Below are 17,614 nucleotides of genomic sequence, written 5' to 3'. Positions count from 1 at the left end.
GGTGTAAACACTATCTGTACAGTGTGTTCACATTCATGAGAAAGTACTGCCCACTGGTTAGAGAAATGATGATTCACTCAAGTTTGTCATCCACTTGGCTTCACTGAAGGGCTCACGCTCCATCCACTTTCACCAGTCATAATGCTTTCCTCATCCATGAAGGAGCTGCAATAGTAACACTTATAACCGCTGAAAAAAATGAAACAAATGTGGGGCCAAAAACATGTCAGTGTTTCTGCTGCATGAAAATGAAGGGTCATGAAATACAGTTACTTCCTCCTGAAATAAAGAGGACACACTGGCTGGACAGACACTTTATGACCCTTTACCCACCATGTTTGTTTTCACTCACAGTGCCAACTCTACATCCACAGCCTGCTTTATGTAATATGGACAAAAATGATGTCACTGTTAAGCAAAAACAAATAATTTGATTCCGTCCACTTCACTCTACAAATTCAACCAATGCATTATAGTAATATTTGAGAAAGAGCTTGCTCATTAGCAGTAAACATAAAGTACAGCTGAGACTGATGGGCGTTACTGTTAGTTTTGCAGTTATTTGGTCACACTGCTAGCTCAAAAAGTCTGTGTTCTCCAGTGAATTTACAAATTTCATGTATTTGTTTTAATGTCAGTGTATGTCCTGTTAATGATGTATAAAGCCAATTATTTAGTATATCTTTGAATGAAAATGGGAGATTTCCCTTTAGCCTTTTAATCTGAGAAGTCATTGTTTATGTAGTAACTATCTTTTCTTTCTGTTTATTGTATAGCCTATGAAGTTGGGGGAACACCTGAACAGCCTGCTTCTCAACATGTGTGATGATGTTACAGTGAGTCGAATGTCGTTGCGCACGGTGCTGGACATCTGCAGCAAACACATCAGAAACTCCAGTTGTGACCCTCCCTTCTCTTATATCAGGAAACTTGTCCGGTTGGTACTGGGCAGCCTCTCCCAGGTACACATTTTACTTATGTAGTTCAAATACAACATTCCTGTCTATTTTTTTCTCTGTTTTTATTTTAGATGTTTCCCAGAAAGCCTTCATTTCATTTTTCCAGTTAAAAGTAGGATGAAAGGCTTATCTGCTCTGTCAAAGCACAGTACGTTAGTTGAAGTACACAACAGATAATGGGTCTCATGCTGATAGAACATGATTTCAGGATGGATGACTCTCAGGAGGAATGACCCTCTAACTTATGTTTTTCTCCTCCTCTCGCCCCCATTGCTTTTTAAAAATGTTTTACCCTCGCTCTTTGTTTTTCTTTCTCTCTTACTTCCACTCCCTCTGTCTTTTTTCCCAGCTGGACGGTCTGCTGACTGATAGAGAGTCTCTTCCGGAGCGGAGTAAAGAGATTCGTGAGAGGCTGAGGGGCAAAGGCTTGCCTTCAGGTAAGACGAGCTGACACTGACTCTCTGAACACAGAGCAACTACGGCTGTGTTTGCTCAGTGTGTTGTCAAAGAAACTCCTCAGTGGTGTAGAAAAGGTCATTTATTTACGCATTGATTCAGATTTCTTGGCTGCCAACAGCTCATGACAAAGGGGTCTGCTTTTTTATTAGCCTTTAAATTGGTAAAATCAGGCCAGTTTATGACGTATTTTAACCCATTTTCTGTGTATTAATAAAAACAAAGTCCGGAACCAGGACAAATCACTAGATCCGAGATTAGTATAAGATAATACTGTTGAAAATAGTTTGTATATTTAGGTCAAAAGAGTACTTTATCTGTCCTTTCTTTCTGATGATAAACCAAGGAAATTACTGAGTGTAGTTAGATATTCTGTTTATGTCCTCGAAGTTGTTTACATTTGAGTCACTTAATTAGATATAAATGCCCTTGCCTGGTCACCAAGCCATTCATCACTTACATCCTCACTTTCTGAGTGTGTGGGAAAAGAACAGAAAGTAGACGAGGGGCAACACACAGCAACCTCGGATCGGATTTAATTCAGGAAAATATGACCAAATCTTCCCAGTGGTTTTCTGAGAGAACTCCGGCATTTTTCCAGGCCATGGAAAGGAGAGGAGAGCACAAACATGGCCATCGTCCCGATTATGTAAGCACGGAATGGCATTGATTACAGATGCATATTTTGGAGTCACCAGTGAAGCTGCTGGTCTGCTGTTTGTATCAGTGCTTTGTTTCCCTTGTTGAGCGCCAGCCAGCCCTAGGGAAAGTACATGCAAAGAGTATTACTCAGTTCTTAAGCGTCTTTCTTCCTAAGGAGCGGCTCTCTCCCTCCTGTATTCCAGTGCTTCCAAGTTGTAATTGGTGCTAGGGGAACTCAGTCATTGTCTTTTGTTGTTGTTGTTGTTGTTGGATATTTTATCTCACCATTTCTTCATTGTTGTAATCCATTCAATGGCAACACACCAGTTTTAGCTGAAAAACTTGGAAAGAAAAATAAATGACATCTTGTCAGGGGTTAAAAAACATTTTTTGCTCAAGCTAGTTCTTGTATGTTTCTCTTGAGTTCCTGGAAGACAGACTGTCTGTCTTTGATGTGTTTCCCTGTTAAGACCGAGCATATGCTTTGTACATTAAACCGCCACATGTAGCGTTTTTACAGGAGTTCACGTCTCCCCCTGCTCTCTCATTTCTGTATCTCCTCCTGTTGTTTTTGCTCTTGTTCACATGTTTGCCTTGTGTTTTATCTCTTTCTCTCAAAAACAAATGCCATGTTTGAACTCTACCAGTGACAGCTTGTGTGCAAAGGGACATTTCAAATTTATAGACAGTCAAAAAGTCAACATTTATTATTCAGTTTTCAGAAAGACATGGTGATAGATGGCTGGACACGTGTGCCAGAAATCATTAGTTATTGTGACACAGTTTGTAATTAATGGGGAAAAGAGGCTGCTAAAGAAATCAGACAAAAATAGTAAGTGCCAAGAGCAGCATGCCATGTTTCTTAACTTGCTTTTCCTTATGCTGTTGGTTTACTTTACAAACTAATTACTTTTATTCATTAATGGCTGTTACATGTCCACTCCTTGGGCTGTATGACAGAAACATCCTACTGCTGCTACCAATTCTAATTGAATGGCATCTGGACCATTAAATTACCTTGGAAAATCCAGTTGGACCCTGGCTTTTTGTTAAATGGATTGAATTGAATTTGAGAAGTATAAAGAAAATGTAGAAATCCTCCATAACTATCTAACAAAGTTAGGAAGCTTCTGTAACAAGGTACCTGGCTTTGACACATTGTGTAGAACAGATCACAACACCAGAAGGAAACTGCACAAGATTGTTAGATGTTAGGCAAGCCATGTCCAGCTTGTATTTCATTATATATTGTATGTACTAGATCTCTTATTGTGGGGACATATGGCCTTCAGCTACTGAATTTCAGTAGCTGTTTCTGGTTGTCAGCATTAAGTATTTCTTTGGAGAGGCCATGAGAGGCCTGCTGCAGGTGCTCAGTCTGTTTAAAGCCAAGCTGGGATATAAGAGCAAAGCAGAGAAAGTCTGCAGTGGCGTGTTAACGAGCCATGACATGCTGATGCTGTTAGAACTGGATGCCAGGTTGGAGAGGTGCTTAGGCATAATGAAGCGTACTGCATTTACTTAAATCAAAATCCTTGTTAATCCTTCCTCTCATCATAAATACCACGCCATGTAAGGGTAGTATATTATCCCCTGGGACTGGTTTTATATTTCAGATTATGTCTCATAATGTCTGTTTCAAAATGTTAAATAATGAAAAACATGGATGAAATAATCTAAGAATCCATTTGCAATCAGGTTTATTTTCTTTTTGAATACCTTCTAAGTGATTTTACTTTGTAAGTATTCAAGATTAAGATTTGGTTTGGTCGTGATTTAACTAAACTTTGCTTTTCTCCTGTTCTCAGGGAGGAGTGCCGCCCCCAGGGTTTTAGAGCGCTACCGAGCCAGGACTCAGGAGCAGGCGTCTCTCAACCGAGGCCTCAGTCGTTCCATGGGCTCCCTGCCAATCCAGGACTTGTTGAAAGGGGATGAAGGGTCAGCCCTACAGTATTCCCTATCTGACTATCACCACAACTCTGAATCCCCCACAGAACTCTACCCAAAACCCCCGTCACTCCAGCACCAGCACTCCTATCCTTATCTGCACCCCTTTCACCCCCAGCAAAAGGGCCGGCCCGTGGAACTGGACCGGAGGTCTTTACCCTTCCACAGTGGAGAACTGAGGCCAAGTCAGACCAGAAAGACCTGGGCCTCCTCTGTGGACTTGGCTTGTATTGACCCAGAAGCTATTCGCTTTGGGGCCTTGGAGGATGCACGGAGAGGCAGCACTGCCTTAAGTACCCACTCCATAGGAAGGCTCAAATCACCCTTGAGGGCATCCAGGGAGAGGGATTCTCGCTACCCAGAGTTCGGTGGGCTGAAGGGTAGGAAGCCTCATCACCACTCAGCCCTGTCTGTAGGCTCAGGCCTCCCTGGTGCCTATGACAGGATCAAGGAGAGACAGAGGAAACTTCAGGTGCTAAGACAAGCAGTGGACGGTGAGTTTACTTTCTTAACATACAAGTGTAGTGTAGTTGAGTAGCTGATCTCAGTCCCAAATCTCACATGCTGTTATGGAGAATTTGTTGGGCAACCCTAAATACGGAAAATTCCATAACTGATATATTTTAAGTTTTAATCCCATTAGGTTAGGTGAGGTGTTTTCATGTTGTTCCTTGTTCCTTGTCCAATGACTCATGCCAGAAGTTTGTAAATGAATATGGTAAGTTTTGCTTGCTTCAGACTCGCCTCCTACTGTGCACATGACATAATGTGGATGATCTTCACTTTTGAACCAGCCAAGAAAAACTGTGATTGTGGCTTTTCCTGACAGTTGGGGAGTAATTCCCGTTAACAAAGAATAATCTTCACTGATTGTCTTGTAGTATGAGATGTGTACAGGTTTGTGTAATATCATAGTTTCTGTGGTTGGAGTGAGGGTCATTTATAGAGATATTTTTAACTGCCTGTGAGACACAATGTCGTAATTTTGAAAAGTACCTTCTACTTCCATTGAAAATCTTATGTTATGTCTCTGTGTTTTTGTTTGCATTGCATCAGATTACACATAACAAGTAACTGGTCATAAGTTAGAGGATGATGCAAATTTGGTATAACTAGGGTTGGGTATCGTATACATTTTACCAATTTCGGTTCCTATCGATTCCCAGTTTCAATTCCACTATGGTTGGGGAAAAAGAGGTCAAATGTTTAGTTAACAAAAATATCTTTTACTCTTTTAAGCATTAACATTTATTTGTTTCATTAAAATAAGTAAATTCAAAGTCTTTTTAACTTAACATTCTGCTTTTGTTTCGATAACTTTTTCATCTTTCCCTCAGTGACTGTAAAGACCAGTTCACACAAACTCATTTTACATGTGCACACAGCGTTGCAGTGTAATAACTTTCCAGAGTTGTAAAATCCAGTTTGTGATTATTAAAAACTGCTGTTCTGTGTTTTTCTGTTAAACCTTTAAACACAATAATCTGTTACTCCAAACTGGACCTGCTGGATTGTATTTCACACCAACACAACCCCCTGTATTATTTTACAAAGGTTTGTTTTTAGTCTGAACAGCTTAATGACAATTGGACTACAGTAACTTACATGTGAACATGGTGTGTATCGCGGCTAGGTGTCCAGGGCTCTACTGACTGTTGATTCACTCGGGCTCTTAGACCGAAAGACATCAAACACTGTTAAGTGTTTCAGATCAAAGCCGTATACCCTTAAATGTTTGATCAGAGTTAATGTGCAACCTGCCGTGCAGCTAATAAGCTTCCTAAATGCATAGCGGTTTGCCTTGCTTGTCATGATTTTCTTTTGAGCGGTCCATCTTTCACTACTGATGTGATTTTAGCCATGCGTGCTAGCTTCTATCTAAAGAAATCGACATGCTGTTGATGCATGATGTAGACAGGTCTTGGCAGATATGTAGCCTTTATCTGCAATCGTAAATGGTTATATTGCAATTAGGAACACGATAAGCAGTATTGAAATTAATATTGTTTAATAATTCCTTTGGAACCGGTTTTAATTCGGAACTGGTTCTCGATGCCCAACCCAAGGTGACACATCTGAGTTTGGTCCTGTGTCATAGCTGTGTAATTTTTTATGCAGATATTTTGTCAGAGCATGTAGCGTGTGGGCTACTACTTTGGTGAAAATGCTTGTTATGTGCTTGGTCACCCACACTTCAGAACTGAAAAACTTCCTGGCTTTAGTCTGCTACTGAGACAATGAATGTAATCTCCTGTAAAACCTGCCATTATAGTCCCAGCTGTTTCATCCACATATATAGGAATGTCAGACTGGGTGGTATAGTGAATTTATCAGGCAATAAAAAGGGGGGGGGTATTGCTGCTTGGGGGAAGAGACTGCACGTCAGCATCAGCTGGGCTGAACTGGGGAGGTGAAAATGTGAAAACGATGGGATGACGTGAGCAGACAGACACCCGGACTAGTTACAGGTTGTGTGTCCGTCTGTAACTACCGTGTGGGATCAGAGGTGGGTGCTGGCTTGAATGAAGTATCATTGGTGGTGGCTGGGCAGCAATGTTTAGACAGAATGTATGAGTCACTAGTACAGAGGTTTCCAAATGGCTGATTCTAATTACAGGCCAGCTTAATTCTAGCCTGCTGCTAACTGTCACACATGCTATATAGCCATGTGCCTCTCTCCTTTCTTACATATGACTATAGACTCTCAAATATAAGCAAATGTACATGCAAAATAGCTAATAGCCTAATAATGCAAACACCCAAGGTATTCACCGACTCCAAAGAAACAGTCTTTGTATAATCACATGCTTGGGCCCGAGCACACACAACACAATTGTTTAACACCTCAGCAGTCAGCCTCAAGAGCTTTAAGTTTCCCTCAGGAGCTTATTGAATTCTTAGTAAAATCTCCATAGGCAGGCTAGTTTTATGCAATGAGTCACATGTAGCTATATGGGTGTGCTAGCCATCTGGGGACAGTGGAGAAGCATGAGGGATGAATGGTTTTATATAATAAACTACCGTCTTCTACCTCTGTTCTTCCATGCTCGCTACTCTCCATTTCCCCCCCGCCAACCTCCAGCCTCCCTGCTTTTCTGGCAGCTATTTTTAATGCTGACCGAGCCACCAACCAACGGCATTCTTTTCCTCGACTGTGGCTTTTTCATCCCCAGCAAATTCTGCCTTTCCTTTCCCTTCCCTCCCCTCCTTTTCCCTTTTGCACTTTTTATTTCATACGACGGTGTGAAGATAGGAGCTGAGCGTCTAGTTCCCCTAGTTTGTCAGAATAAGAAGATTAGGATGGCGGGTAGCGGCCTGTTTATTGTACCCACCTATCACACTGAGTGTGTGTGCTTGACAGAGAGGGCGTATTTCCCAGCAAGGATTATCCTTGTGTATTTTTATGTCAGTATATTCAAACTCATATAAAATTATGATTGATGTGAGACACTATGCTGACACAAAGGAATGTTTACTCCCATCAAAACTGTGGAGTGACTATGAAGGCTGAGCCAAAATATTTTTGTATTCCATCCCAGAGCTATTTCACCGTAGTATGAATGGGGGCTTAATTGAGCACAGACCATTTGCGGGGCCTCGTGGATGTGTTACTTGGCAGAGAGCTCCTTTTTCTTTCTTTTTCTCTCACTTTTTTTCTGTTCTTTCCTGCAGGAAAGTGATGGCGCAGCAGTGGTCAGTGCTCTCAGGTTTCACTCAGTTACACAGTGCATAAAGTCCTGTTTCTAAGCTTTCTGTGAGTGTGTGTTTGCAAATCATGTTCGACTGAATATGTATTACATGAACACAAGTAAACATTGTGTGTATGCATGTCTGTGTGTGTGTGTGTGTGTGTGTGTGTGCATGGGCATGATTATACCTGCTCCCCTTTGTCTCACCCAGTACCCCTTCTCCCTTTTTGGTGCCAAGGTGCTTCAATCAATAGAGACTTTCCTAGCAGACCTACAGGCTGTAATTGGAGTCATGTGTAGCGGATGAGGGAATTCCAAACATTATTGGACTTTTCCGGCACTTGGCAGCAGGTCATGTGGCTCCGGACCGGGGCGGATCCAGTTTGGATAACAATACAGAACACTACCGCCCCAGGGGAAGGGGAGGTTTTAGACGAAAGTACAACCCCGAAATTTTCATAATACTATTATTGTTTAGTTTGTTGACTTCAAGGGCTGCAGCGGGAAATATTTGTTGAGCTGTTTGTAAGGCTTTCATGAAAAGCCATTTACCATTAGGTCTGTTTATGATCAGTTTTAATCCTCTGCCAGACTCATTTCCTCTTCACATTATGCATAATGTCTGAAACAAGCACTATAGAGGTTCACAAACAGTGAAACTTGAAATTAAATTTCCGACTTTTCTATTTTTACACCCACACTGAATGTTTTTCTTCTGAGTCATTTTAACTTGAGGGGTACAATAAGCTATTATCCTTTGTAGCCTGTGCTTTTAAAGGGAGCTCCTCCTTTCTTCCAGGGACCACCACACTTTAAATAACCTCGGCCTGAGTTTGTGTCTCTTCTCAGCTTGAGCTCCCCCAAAGGCCATAGCCTATAGAAGCTGTTTGTGTACTCACAGAGAGCATGTGCAGAGGTGCCAGTTGTGCAAGGAGACAAGAAGTGGAGGGGAGGGGGAAAGCGGGGGTAGGCAGGGACGTGGGAGAGCAAATGAAAAGATAAGGGAAAGGGAGGAGAGAGAAGCACACAGATAAACCCAGATTGAGTTAATTCTTCCCTGGAGAGGATGCTCTTCCAGTTAAAATGTATATACTGTATTTCCAGCAAGTGTTGTTTTGTCTCCCTTTACTGACAAAGAGAAAGTATGGCTGAGTAGGAAGTAAGTTGGAGCATTGAAAAAATCATACTCTGTACACTCATTAAGCCTCAGTAGGTGCACACACAAGGCTCAAAACCATCGAAAGCGATAATCAAATGACACACATCATTTAATGCTCCTTTGGCGTAGTGTTAACTTCTATGTATATAACTTTTATGTGTGTAGTAACGTTTTATGTCTCATTCACTGTTTTGTTCTCATTACCACCTCTCTCTCACCTCACTCCACCACCGCGCTCTTTCTTTCTCAGCTGCAGAAAAAAACAGCTTTGGTTGGTGGGTTCTCATTTAACTCTCCAAAATCAAAACAAAGTCAGAGCTGGGGTGTCAAGGCAGTTTGACGCGCCTCATAATGCTTTTGGTGAGCGTTTAGCCATTTAAAAACAATAGGTGCGCAACTCAGGCATTTTCAGTGCGTTTCAACCTACAGTATTTAATTACTGCTAAAACTTGCTGACAGCGATGGAAATTCTTTCTTCTTTTCTTTCTGTCGTCCTTTCCTGTACGTGTGCATGCTTGCTTCTTACTGGTTGTACTCCTTTAAGTTGTAGGGGGGAGGGATTCACTCTTTTCCTCCTTTGATCCCCTCCATTTTGCAATATTTTCTGTTTCCTGGGAGCACAAACACAGAGTCACACTCTGCCGAACTCTTTTGTTGCTTCGCTCACTCGCTGAAAATTTCACATTATCTGCAAAGATCTCACAGTTAATCTCTCTAAGTAACTGTGACATTCTCCGTTTATCTTTGGCCTCATTATCTTTGAGGTGCAGAAGGTATTTTTTTGAGGTCATCATGAAATGCTGATCCCAAGTCTGTGTTGGATTTCTCTAAATGTGATTATTCGCCCCCTCAGGTTAACTGTGATTGACCACTGCATTTTTGGCTTCACCAGAAACCTGAATATGGCACACAGATTAAAATTACTCTACATTGTAAAACTCAAGCTGAATGACTAAATGCTGAACTAAGATGGCTGGACTTATGGAGAGTCTTTGGACTGAAGTAGATAGAAACTGGGTAGACAACAGATATACTGGGGTGGTTAAAAAAAACAACCCTGCAATAAATACCCCTGCACTAAATGCTATATAATAGGGCAGCTGGGTACTTGTGTTTTTGCAGTGCTTATCACTGATAATATTCCTTTTCTGGACTGCATTGCTTCTTAAGTGCTGCAGAGTAATATCTGCAACATGTTATCTACTTAACGCTATACACTGCAGCCCCAAAAAACTACCACTGGACTGAATCAATACCCCTTACAGTCTCAACAAAAACAGAGCACTCTGTGAGCTGCAGCATATTGGTATTTGCCACAGGTCAGTTGTATCGCATTGTTTTTATTTCGTCTACCTCGCCGACCCACTGTGTTTAACAGAAGCTGGCAGCCTCCAGGAGACTAGCCTGACTTTATGTGTGGATATTGTTTTTTAGAAACTGAGGTTAATGCTCTTTTGATTTTAGTCGGGGTAATCTAAAATTAAATCAGTTCAGTAGATGTAAATGCATTTGCCCTGACATTTAAATATATGTGTGTTTGTTTTTTCTGTTGCAATAACTTTCTTTTCAATAATAAATAGCACAAAATACTGTTTTATTCCTCAAATGTTTCTGTTTCCTTTTCCAATCAGCTGTAATCAGATCATAAACGTTTCTTAAAGGGCTCCTTTTGGAAAATTGGGCCAATAATGGGCTGATTTGGGTTTGATGTTTTATTCCTTTCTGCATTATATTCTTCACTTCACCCTGTAGGTCTCCATGTGCATCATAACTGCACATATAGCAGCATAGCAGACAATGTAGGACAGGTGACAGTGCATGAGTGTGGGCATCCGAGCATGTACGTGTCAGTGTGTTGTGTTTGAGCCGATGTGTAAGTCTTTGTTATTGCATGGGTGAAACTAAGATGGCAAATCGCTCCTCCTGTGTACCTCTGAACGCAGATGACACCGCTCTCCAAAGGAACTCATGACTCACTAACCAGGGAAACTATTTTAGGTGACAGTTTGACCAATCTTCCTCCTCAGTGATATTATAGTTGCTGCTGGGCCACAATGATTAATGTGTTAACATAAGTCAGACATTGTTAGAAGGAAAAGATGTCTTTGTGTTGTACTTCTTGTGAAACTACTCTTGAACTAAAATGCCTTGGCAGTGGGGAATGCCATTCATTCAAGCTATGTAGCTGAGACAGATACTGACGAGCAGGACTTTCAAGTTCTCTGTACATGGCAGAGAAACACATGACACATTAGGTTAGAGTTCAGACTGTTTTTTAAATGAATCTTTATGTTGTTTCCTGTGCAATTCATCACTGAGTTTATGAGGCACTAGTTAGACAAAAGTAAATACATGCGGTAAGCCGGTCTGTACTTGCTGTGGTTCACCCAGTCTAGGAACACAAAAGATTATGCCCTCAGCAGAAAGCTCTCTAACCTGACAGAACGCAAACACGTTTCAGCGTAGTTACATATGTCTTTGATTAGTTATGTTTACTAACAGCATGACTAATACCTGCTTTGTGTATCTCAGTCTCCTGGTTTGAGGTTGCATTCAGTCTAAGGCCACATTCAGACCAAATCAGGCGTTGTGGCGCACCACCACCGGGTGGTACGGAGGTGTGTGTCTGTGGGCAGGCATGTTTATTTGTGCTCAAGAACGTAACCGCTGTGAAACAATCAGAAAATAACATTTTATTGATCTGATTCACTGTCTGTCTCGCTCTCTTTGTTCACTCTCTAGCTCGCTTGACCACAGTTGCTATTGTCCGTCTTGCTCGCTGTTGCTCTCTCCCCCTCTCTCTATCTCTATCTCTCTCTCGTTTTCTCATCTTTTTGAAAGCAGACAGCAAAGCCTAGCTTTACTTTAGAAATGAAGTGAAATGTCCTCCCCTCCTGCTAGTAATATCTTAGTACTCCCTCATGGCAAAGAGTCAGTCTGAATATGGTCTAAGCAGGATTTGGAGAGAGTCCTTTTAAAGGAAAGCTTGTTAGTACACCTACTATCCAAGCTTCAGGAAAAATGATACTGACAACTCTTTGCTATGCAGGAATCTTCAGTTGGTGTTTGTAAACATGCTGCATTTAAAGTTGGCCCCTCTGACAGAGAGAGAGGGAGAGAAAAATGGTCAAGTGAGCTAGAGAGTGAATGAAGAGAGCAAGCAGTGCTGGCAAAAACAAAGCCGTGAGTCATAGTAATAAAACGCTATTTTCTGATTGTTTCACAGCTGTTACGCTCTAAAACATCCAAGCATAAACAAACACGTCCACTCTCTGCTCTGCATGTGTGCGTGTCGGTCAAACAAACACATTGACAGTTGAGGAGCAGCACTCAGCACATGGAGAGGGAGGGGACGGAGAAGCAGGGGAAACAACGAATCAAATAAAAACACAGCGATGTAACATGGTCGCCATGAGTCCTGACATCACAATGACCAGAAGCGTCCTGAACACAGCAAAATGATAAGAAAATAGTCAATTACAGGCAGAAGGCAGGGTATACCACATACCACCAAACACTTGTAGTGGGTCATTAAGTAATGATTGAGCAGGATTAGTTTTGCATGAGTTTATACAATGTTTTTTGTAAAAATCCTGCATAGTATACCTTTTAAGTCAATAAACAACTTCAACTTAACACCCCTCACAAACAAAACCACAAACAAGTCGAAATAACCATTTTTACATTGTGTAATGTGCATGAATGTTGTGTTTTATCGATTCCATCAATTCACTTACTGCATGGTTCATATTTCAGGGTTTTATAACATCGGCTGATGGTCTTTTTTCTTTCTTTCTTTTTTTCCTTCCTTAGACCCAGTCCACACCCACCAGAGATACCACAGTGATTACAGTTCCTCCAGTGAAAGCCCCTCAGTGACCTCCTCTGATCCAGACTACAGACAAGGTAAAAGAGGCCTCTGAGGAACCTTTTCTACCACCATTGTTATTTTTCGTGTGGTGGAGCTATATGGTAGACTACGCAATGTGATGCGTGTATAAACTGTTTAACAACAGGTGGCAGGTAATGCATGCACATAACTCATCTGGGTTATGTGCATGCAACAGAAGTGAAACCCTTTGTGGTGCAGTAACACCAGTGAAATCGCCATCACTACAGACTAAATTATTCAGCTATTGGGACAAAAGAAGGAGCCACACTGGGACTACACGGTTCTCAGTCCTGTTGGTTTTCACCTTAGCCATCTAATCAAGGACTGATTTACACCTGGAACGGCGAGTGAATACTTTTATCTAGAAAACCAGCAGCATTCTAGGGCCGCACAGCTTTGGGATTGAAAACCACTGGCAAAGGATATCAATTATGCTTTGTCTCCACTGACCACTGACTGTGGCCTGTCCTGCTGAAAGCCAGATTCCCAGCTGTCTTATGACCAAACCATACAGAACAGGCTTTGTAGGCTTCAAGCCGTGAGGTGCACCGCTCTTCCTTGATTTTCGAGAAACACAAAAGTCTTTTTGCCGTTTCCAGGTAACTGCTCGGTCAATTGCTATCCGTCACTCACCTCGAGCGGCCAGTGGAATTAGATAATGGCCTCAGCTTTGTAGAACTGCGTAGGATAATATACATTGACTGTCACTGCAAAATGTATTTGTCCAATGAACCCGATGATAATGAATGTAACATATTCCAGTGCCTTGTTTAAAAGAACAAAACAAAGGAAGAGAGAACAGAGAGAGAGACCAATGATTTATCTACATTGTGTGCTAAGTTATCGGGCTGGGAAAGATCTCCAAACCACTGAAGATAACTGTGCCAGCAGGAGATGTTTTATCATGCTCAATCTTTTTTTCCACTACTTGATATCTTCATTGCATTTTGATTTCATTCTAGAGGCCTTAAGCCCAATGAATATAAGGCCTGATGTGTACCTTCTTGAATCCTACAAACACATGACATATCAGAGCAGGTGGTTGCTAATAGACTGTCAGTGTGAACATGTCTAGGCTTCCAGGCTGTTAGCGAAATTCACTTAAATGAAAAGTACAAGTTTTGTAGATGATAGGTGAGCATGTCAAAGCATGTCAGAGCAGAGCTTATGTTGCAGATCTGTCACAGCAGTAAGTTATAGCACGTCATTAGTGTAGAGATGTTGTTCATTATTACACGTATAAAAAATAACAGCAGTGCAAGACTTGGGATACAGTAGACTTAGACATAAATATTCATAATATTTAGTTACTGTACTCATGTAGGCAGTTTTTACATGCAGTGTGGTTTTTAGGTGTGCTGTTGTTTTTATAATGATTTCAGTTGAGTGACTAATGAAGATTCATGTACTTAAAATTGTCAGTGCAGCAGGAGACAGAGCTTCCAAAGGTCAGAAACAAATTTACTCAAGCTGGCCTGACACCCCTACTCCATTTAACACCATCTCCATGGGTTGCACAAGAGTTTGACACTGAGCTCAGACAGCTATGAAGAGTTCAGAAATAATAGTGGAAACTCTGCCGGTTTCAAGTGGAAACGGCTTAAATATATAAAACATGATCCAAGAAGAAATGCTGTTAGAATTAACTCCAACTGGACCGTACAGTAAGACATGGAAAGGCTCCTCTTGTGGAAGATGGGCAGTGCTCGATTTGATTACGAACAGGCTCAGACTGCGGCACTGATTTGACCCGATTTCAGGGATCTGTAACTACTCCACCTCCTTCGACACATGTTCAGGCAGGTACATTTGTACTGCAGTGTAGGTGGCTGCGTCTGAAGGGGTGTGTTTGATTATGTACATGTGAAAACTAAAATTTACTGTGTGTGTGTGTGTGTGTGTGTGTGTGTGTGTGTGTGTGTGTGTGTGTGTGTGTGTGTGTGTGTGTGTGTGTGTGTGTGTGTGTGTGTGTGTGTGTGTGTGTGTGTGTGTGTGTGTGTGTGTGTGTGTGTGTGTGTGTGTGTGTGTGTGTGTGTGTGTGTGTGTGTGGATAACTAATACTCCCATGTCTCTTCCAGCCAAGAAACCAGGTGAGGTGAGGAGATACAGCTCCCAGCTGGCACTTCCCTCTGAACATGATGCCCTGTCACTGACAAGTCACAACACACAGAGACACAGGTAACACACACACACACACACACACACACACACACACACACATTGGTTTAACAAACAACTTATTAGTGTTACCCCCCCAACAATCCACTAGTTAGTTGATCCATACAGAATCCTGTCTCTTCAGGGATGTTACAGACTCCTTACAGTGCATGGAAATGTACTGTGTGTGTGTGTGTGGGGCGGCGAGCCCCCCCATCTGATTGGTAAGCCTTTGCAGTGACTTTAACGGGTGTTTACTTGTCACTGCTGGGATTTGGCATTTATAAAGGTGATTTAATAATTGTTTTAATAACCGAAGTTGGGTGGGAAATGTTATTATTGAATCAAACCATCTGCTCGACTGCATAGGAGCGTGCATTTATTCTCCTGAGCATTTTGGTACCTGCACTGCAAACTCTCCTCTAAACAGGGAAGCCACAGACGAAGCTGTCCTGTTTGGTCCTCTGGGCCACACACAGCTGGTGTGGCGCAGCAGGGTCAGCCCCATGCTTCACTAGTGAGGTCATCTAATGTGACATCCACATTCAGCAATCTCTGTCTCTCTAATCTCTGGCATTACGGGCCAGAACTGCCTGCTGTTGCTGTGACTGCCTGCAGGAAAACCATGTTTTCAATCTGCCCCACAGCACAGAGCACTTTCCCCCTGATGGTAGAAGAAAAGCATATCAGCTAGTATTTGGTATCTTTTTATCTGTAAACACAATGTGTTTGGTTTTTTTAGCTTCTTTAAAGTATTAGGCTAGGCAAGGCAAATTTATTTGTGTAGCACATTTCAACAACAAAGCAATTCAAAGGGTTTTTACATAAAACATAAAATACAGGATATAAAAGACAGGATATAAAAGCAAAACATGGCAATATAAAAATACATTTAAATACAATTATGTAGGGAGTTCCCATTGCAGATATTATTTTTATGGAGAATGCAAAAATAAAGTCAATAAATAAAAGTCAAACCTCCCATGGATTACGCATTAAACAACAGATTTCTGCAGATTATACTTTCTACTCAGCTTTTTGACAGACTGTTCTGATGTCGTCCCTCCTCTTCTTTCTTCTTCTCTTCTTCTCTGTAGGCAGTATGACGGGGCAGGTGATGAAGGTCTGGCTGGAGCAGAGCTGCTCCTCCAAAAGCAAGAGGAGGAGGTACAGCGTCTTCAGGCCCACCTGGCCAGCAGGCTGTCCAGGGCCAACCTTTACCCCATAGATGACCCCCTGGCCCCATCTCGCACTTCCATGCTCGACCTTGGAGACCCGCTCTACCCTTCCTCTGTACCGCTTCGCAAACCCAAAGTATTTGCACTTCACGACTTAACAGAGTCAAAGAATATGCTATAAATGATTTTGTGTTTATGATATTGTTAGTTTTAAGGATAATTTCAGTCGCTTGGGCCTTACTTTCCATTTTACAAACATTATGTTTAATTACATACACATTTTACCCACGTACTTTCTCACTATTTTGTGGACCACACACAAACAAAAACACAACACAGCAGACTCCAGAGAGTGGTTAAGAGACTTTATTTCAATACTCACTTTGAGATGGGAACTCCCTACATCCAATGTCTGACTATCTATTGCCTGAAGCTTGTTTATATTGCAATATTTGATGACTGATGTACAATTTAACTTTATGAGCTCATTCATAACAGGGTTGTTGTTGCTGTTCTCATTGGATGTTCCCTAAATACAAACTGCTGACTGGAAAATTATGATTCACTTCAGCCTGGGATATGTGGGATTTTTAGGAGTATGGTCTGACTATTCAACCTACTATCACAAATTATGAAAATGTGTTAACACATTGACAATAAACCCCAAATACTGCATATCAGTTATATTCCAAATAAGCTAATTGTGCTTGTAAAGGCGATAAAATTGTTTCAGTGTGTTTTTCAGTGCATTTTAAATAGATATAATGTTAGATGTGGTTTCCAGTTTGTAAAGAAAAACCTTCAAGCTGAAAAGAATCTTGCTCTTCAACTTCTGGTGAAGCTTGGTTACAGGAAACCATCAGTCAACAAGGAAGTGTGTGTGTGTACATCACATGAGCTGTTATCGAAATTTCATGATTAGTGCAGCTGATCGTAACAGCTATGAACCTGAATATTTAGTGTACAAAGGAAGTGTTTGTGTGTATGTGCAGGTGTTTTTGTATCACAGATCAACCCTCAAAGCAAGTGATGAAATTCTAAACACAACCAGTTGTCATGAATGCAAAAACGAAAATCACAGGTTCAAAATGATCTCTTAAGATTTTGGTAAAATAAAAGACCTTTCTGTGATAGTAGCTGTTTGTCTTTACACCAATGACAGAACTTCCATGGGCCTGAGTTTGTGAAGATGGCCAGCGAGCCCTGTGTGACCTTGTCTGTTCCCTCTTCAATCATGGTGAGGATGTAAATATATGCCGCTTTTGTATCCATGGCGTTGCCACAGAAACAGATTTATTTCTCATTTATAATGCACTTTTCCCTTTCTGCCCAGAAGAAACGTGGTAAGGTGGAGGAAGTGCAGAGGAAGGTGGGCGTGGTGCTGCTGAATGGCCAAAAGCTGGAGCTGAGCTGTGACATCAAGGCAGTGTGTAAAGACGTTCTCGATATGGTGGTTGCCCACATCGGGCTTGTGGAGCACCATCTCTTCGGCCTAGCGTACCTCAGAGGTAGAGTGTGTTGTGCCTGTGTACATC

The 17,614-nt window shown here is 41.6% G+C and overlaps 1 protein-coding gene across 1 annotated transcript in view; it reads left to right on the top strand.

Annotated features, from left to right (window-relative positions):
* The window catches only part of ptpn13 (protein tyrosine phosphatase non-receptor type 13), a 48,264-nt gene that overhangs the window by 12,236 nt on the left and 18,414 nt on the right, over positions 1 to 17,614 (top strand). Inside the window, exons 5-12 of the mRNA XM_062434165.1 lie at positions 777 to 962; positions 1,309 to 1,396; positions 3,866 to 4,498; positions 12,666 to 12,758; positions 14,823 to 14,922; positions 15,999 to 16,215; positions 17,242 to 17,316; positions 17,416 to 17,587. Of these exons, the coding sequence (XP_062290149.1) occupies positions 777 to 962; positions 1,309 to 1,396; positions 3,866 to 4,498; positions 12,666 to 12,758; positions 14,823 to 14,922; positions 15,999 to 16,215; positions 17,242 to 17,316; positions 17,416 to 17,587 (1,564 nt within the window). The remainder of the gene's footprint in view (positions 1 to 776; positions 963 to 1,308; positions 1,397 to 3,865; positions 4,499 to 12,665; positions 12,759 to 14,822; positions 14,923 to 15,998; positions 16,216 to 17,241; positions 17,317 to 17,415; positions 17,588 to 17,614) is intronic.

The sequence above is a fragment of the Scomber scombrus genome, chromosome 15 (assembly GCF_963691925.1).
Source record: "Scomber scombrus chromosome 15, fScoSco1.1, whole genome shotgun sequence".
NCBI lineage: Eukaryota > Metazoa > Chordata > Actinopteri > Scombriformes > Scombridae > Scomber > Scomber scombrus.
This window is presented reverse-complemented; position numbering and strand designations above follow the sequence as displayed.